General features: G+C 33.4%; 2 protein-coding genes across 2 annotated transcripts; one reads left to right on the forward strand and one right to left on the reverse strand.

Moving 5' to 3' along the window:
• LOC114162797 lies at positions 1-1,612 on the forward strand. Its single transcript, XM_028046772.1, has one exon. The coding sequence runs from the start codon at positions 638-640 to the stop codon at positions 1,436-1,438; it is 801 nt and encodes a 266-aa protein (XP_027902573.1). The 5' UTR covers positions 1-637; the 3' UTR covers positions 1,439-1,612.
• Positions 1,613-2,719: 1,107 nt separating this feature from the next.
• On the reverse strand, positions 2,720-3,444 carry LOC114162804. The gene is made up of 2 exons (XM_028046778.1): positions 2,928-3,444; positions 2,720-2,763 (listed from the first exon to the last, which is right to left on the reverse strand). The coding sequence occupies exons 1-2, from the start codon at positions 3,442-3,444 to the stop codon at positions 2,720-2,722; spliced, it is 561 nt and encodes a 186-aa protein (XP_027902579.1).
• Positions 3,445-4,518: the final 1,074 nt, after the last annotated feature.

Raw genomic sequence — 4,518 nt, forward strand, 5'->3', positions numbered from 1 at the left:
TTAATTTTCCCTTAGTTTCTTTCCATTACAGCAAAAACAATCTTCAATCTCTGAAGTCACACAACTTTTGATGTTACATTGATGAAGTCCTAAAGACAACTAAGATAAGCAACAAATCATTTACACTTGTCTACAACATGGGACTTTGTCTGAAAGCATGAAAGAGAGATACATAGTAATTAACTGCTTCAACCTTCAAATTGATTTGCCTTCAATAAGTTCCTTTTTCTTTGGGTCCTCTGGCGCGTCTCACCCACTTTATCAGGCCTCTGTCGCAATCCAACATAACATAGCCGCACATTTTGATCCCTCTTCTTTTCCTTTTATTTATTATATCTAAACTTCATATCTGCATCATCACTTTCGAAAAACGTCAAAATTTCCCACTTATTCTTCTTCACTGTCTCCTCCCGTGTCTCAACCACTATCTCAATTCCATTAAAAGGAAATAAAACCAATAAATGAACAATAAAATCAAAAGCATAGCCATTTTACCCGCCACATTTATGCATAGAGTTTCTAGTTTTCTAGTTTATAAATCCACACACCCACCACACACCTCAACGTAAACTAGCTAATAATAGCTATATTATATCATTGTGTTGCATTGCAGCACAAGGCTTGATCTTGGTGAACCATGGACTGGTTCTCGTGGTTGTCCAGGACCAGCCTAGAACCCTCCCTCATCTACGACTATGGCCTTGCCTTCGCCCGCAATGAGCTTCAGTTGGAAGATGCCATCTACTTCAACCACGAGTTTCTTCAGAGCATGGGCGTTTCCATCGCCAAACACAGGCTCGAAATCCTCAAGCTTGCCAAAAAACAAGATGGGGCACCCAAAAGCAACAAGCTTTCTGGGGTCATCAAGAAGTGTCTCAAGAAGTGCTTCAGCCTGGTTTCGCGTGATGATCATGATCATCAAGACACGATGATGAAGAAGGAGATGCCACCCGAGCCAAACTGGTACCAAGGGAAGTGGAGAAGAGCCAGGCACAACAATGAGGAAGTGAAGGGAGAGAACAAGGGAGTGGTGCAGAGAAGCAGGAACATTGCACTGTCAGGGCCTTTGGATGGAACAAATGGAAGAGTGTTGCATGAGAAGATGATGAACAACAGCAAGTTGATGATGAAGTTGTCTGGTCCTCTTGATGGAAAGGTGAATAATGGCTGTGAGAGAGTGGTGTTTGCAAATGCAAATAGAAGTCCTATAATGAGTTCTGCTCCTGCTAATAATGGAAGGTTCGTTGGCACAGCAAAGAGTCCTAGACTTTCTGGGCCACTCGATGCAAGATCAGTGGTCTGTAATAGAAGTCCAAGGTTACCTAGGCCTTTAGATGAGAGGGCCTACAGTAAGGTCAGAGCTGATGCAGCAGCAGATTATGATGATGATGATTATGCAATTTGGCCTACTTTGTTTGAAGATCTTAAACCAACTTAGATCATATATATTTTGTGTTTGTGTTCTCTCGGCTTATTTTAACACTTTGATGACGAGTGATTGCAACGCTTTTTCGTACAATAATGACAGGTAGTACCACATGAAAATTATTGTGATCTTCACTGCAACTGTTTTTCTGTGTCTCAACTATGAGATCACATCATTTTTCGACAACTTGGCTGATATTAGTCCTTGTCACAGTTACATGTTTCTTGTTATTATCTTTAAGAAAATCTTGTATGATCCGTGGATGAAACAAGGGATGTGTTTAGTTTCTTCGGAAGAATAACGGTTGGGCTTTGCGTGAAATGAAACAGTTAAGTATAACTTTTCAAACAAGGACATCGCTATGATTGACAGTAGTTCTCGAAAACTTTTACCAATTATTCATATTATTTGGTACGTGAAATGGCGTTATTGGTTTTAGATTTAAGTTTTTTTTAAGGCTAAGTTAAGTTTGTGATGCATGCATTTTTAATTGAGATTTTGTGAAGTTAATTATTTTTATTTTTCAACCAAGTTCTTGTAATTTATTTTTTCAGTGACTTGATTATTATCGTGTTCCGTCGTCTTAGTTATTTGTCTTTACGGTTAAAGAAAAAAGATAAGATTTTATGATTAATATAACTCGAATTGGTTTGTAATAATGATCGAACTGCATCTGTTCTAGACATTTACGTCAAAGAAACCTTTTTTTTTCAGTAGACACCAACCCAGTCTTGCACATTTGGTTGTGAAATTGACATTAGATGTTAAAGAATCCAACGAGGAACTTGCATGGTAAGGCAGGGTTTCATTGTTTGGATGAATTTGGAAAGAGTTTGAAGATGAATTTGTGTGAATTTGAGTGGATGAATGTGTTTTTTTTAGTGGATTTAGAGGAAGAGTGAGTAAATTTGAAGATAAATTTTATAAAAGTTAGTAAGAGATTTAATCAATGTAATAGATAAATTTTTTTTGAAGATAGATAGAATTTGAAAATTATCAAAATACCATTGATGAAAAAAGAGAATAATTTTGTAATTTGATGTTATAAAAATAATTAAAATTAAATAATAAGAATTTAAAAAAATTAAAAAATTAAATAAAATATTAAAATACATAAATATAATTTTGTATGAATGGGAAAGAAGTTATAAAATTAAAACTAAAATTTGTACCTAATTTGTTAGTTAAGAAGTTCAAAATATATTGCAAGAAGAAAAAACAAGTTAAAAAAAATACTATCCACACACACATAACACGGATTAGGTAAACGATGTCACTCTGCACCAGGACTAGTTACGGAACCGGTGCTACAAACACACATTGTAACTCTTCTTGTCCTGAAAAACCTCATAAAACATGGATTAAGAAATACTAATATTTACTCATCTACTCATACGGGTTCAAAAGTGGATTTTACACTTAAGGCTTCCAAATATACTATAAATTATGCAGGTAAAAACTATATGTACAATTTTCTCATACATGAGTAAGTGCCACTCACCTGACAAAATGTTATGATACAACTCCTCCACCAAGCCGCCCAGAAAATTGCAAAAGCTAAAAATTGACAGCAAAGTGGCGGTGTCTTCCTCTCCTCGGGCAATACCTATTTGGGCCAGATTATTGAGAACAGTAACCCCAGTGCCGACTCCAACAAAGTAGACCAAAATCAGAAGCCAGAAATCAGCCTCAACTATAGCCTCAGTAAACGTAAAATCTTCTCCACGTTTAGGCCTTCTCTTCTTCTGCTTCACAGTCCCCTCACCCAAGGCAAGAAGCTCAGAAACCTCAGGCGAATTATACTGATCATTCAAACTGCCAAGTGCCCCTGCCGACGAAGAAGATCCAACGTGTTGCTCTGATTTAATCCCATTCCTTGGAAACAGTGTCATCTTCAAAGGGACAGTAAGGGGAGCCATGAGAAGCAGAAACATCACGGCCACCAAAGCATACGAAACAGCATCGCTGAAGGGGTAGACATTACCGAGTATGGTACTGACAAGAAGGTAAACACCCATGATCACACTGGAAACTTGGACAAACAGAAAATGGTAAGGCTCTGCAGGGTCATCACCGATGAAACTTGGAATGATTGTTGTTGTTGGTTTCTGTATGTTAACGTAGGTATGTATATAGAGTTTGTGTGGAGTATGAAGATATAGATTTAGAATGACTCTTGTTTGGTTTTCCATGTTAAAAATAAAACTTTCTCACTTGGAAAGAGAAAATTGACATGGAATACCAGTTGATAATGGCGAATATGTCGATTTATTGAATAATCTATTAGTTTATTCAATATAATATAATAATAATAATAATAGTATTTATAATAAGGAGTTTTATTTCTTATAAATTTCAGCAATTAAAAAGAAGATGAAATCAAAATATTAAAAAAATGTCGTATTAACTTTTCTCTTCTTAGTTTTATTATTTTTGAATAAAATTATATATTCGATATAAGATAATAATCTATGATTACAGAGAATTATCTTTTTTGTATTGACATTTTATAATTTTAATTATACTCTTTATAATATAACTATTTGTTAAATTTTTAAGAATTAACATTTATTTTTACATGTTTCCTAGAAAACTTCTATTTTATTTCCTTATTTTTTTCTTATTCAAAAACAAAAACAGTTATTTTTTTTCATCTTTTTTCCATTCATTTAACTTTGCTTCTAATAAATATAAAATTATTTTATATATTAATTTAATATTATAATATTATCATCTACTAGTATAATATCATGCATATTTTAAAAAATACGTACATATTGTGTCTATGTGTAGACGAATAATAATAATAATAATAATAATAATAATAATAATAATAATAATATTAATATGCATGTGTTTACGAAAAAACAATAATAATAATAATAATAATAGTAATTTTTCAATATAAAATATGAAATTAGAGGTAGAGAAATGAATATGGAATTAGACTTTTGATTCAGAATCACGAAATGTTGCAAAGGAAAATTTGAAAATTTAGGGTTTAAATAAAGTTTTGTGAAATAAGGTGAAAGAGGGAGACAAAGGCATAAACTATTTTAAGAAAAGAAGTTAAACATTTTAAAATCGTTGCC

The sequence above is a fragment of the Vigna unguiculata genome, chromosome 9 (assembly GCF_004118075.2).
Source record: "Vigna unguiculata cultivar IT97K-499-35 chromosome 9, ASM411807v1, whole genome shotgun sequence".
Taxonomy (NCBI): Eukaryota; Viridiplantae; Streptophyta; class Magnoliopsida; order Fabales; family Fabaceae; genus Vigna; species Vigna unguiculata.

Excerpts from the sequence above, each read along its gene's own strand:
- LOC114162797 (XM_028046772.1), top strand. The coding sequence starts at position 638 with ATGGACTGGTTCTCGTGGTTGTCCAGGACCAGCCTAGAACCCTCCCTC.
- LOC114162804 (XM_028046778.1), bottom strand. The coding sequence starts at position 3,444 with ATGGGTGTTTACCTTCTTGTCAGTACCATACTCGGTAATGTCTACCCC. Across the intron at positions 2,764-2,927 it reads GTATCATAACATTTTGTCAG|GACAAGAAGAGTTACAATGT; the intron begins GTGAGTGGCACT and ends GAGGTTTTTCAG.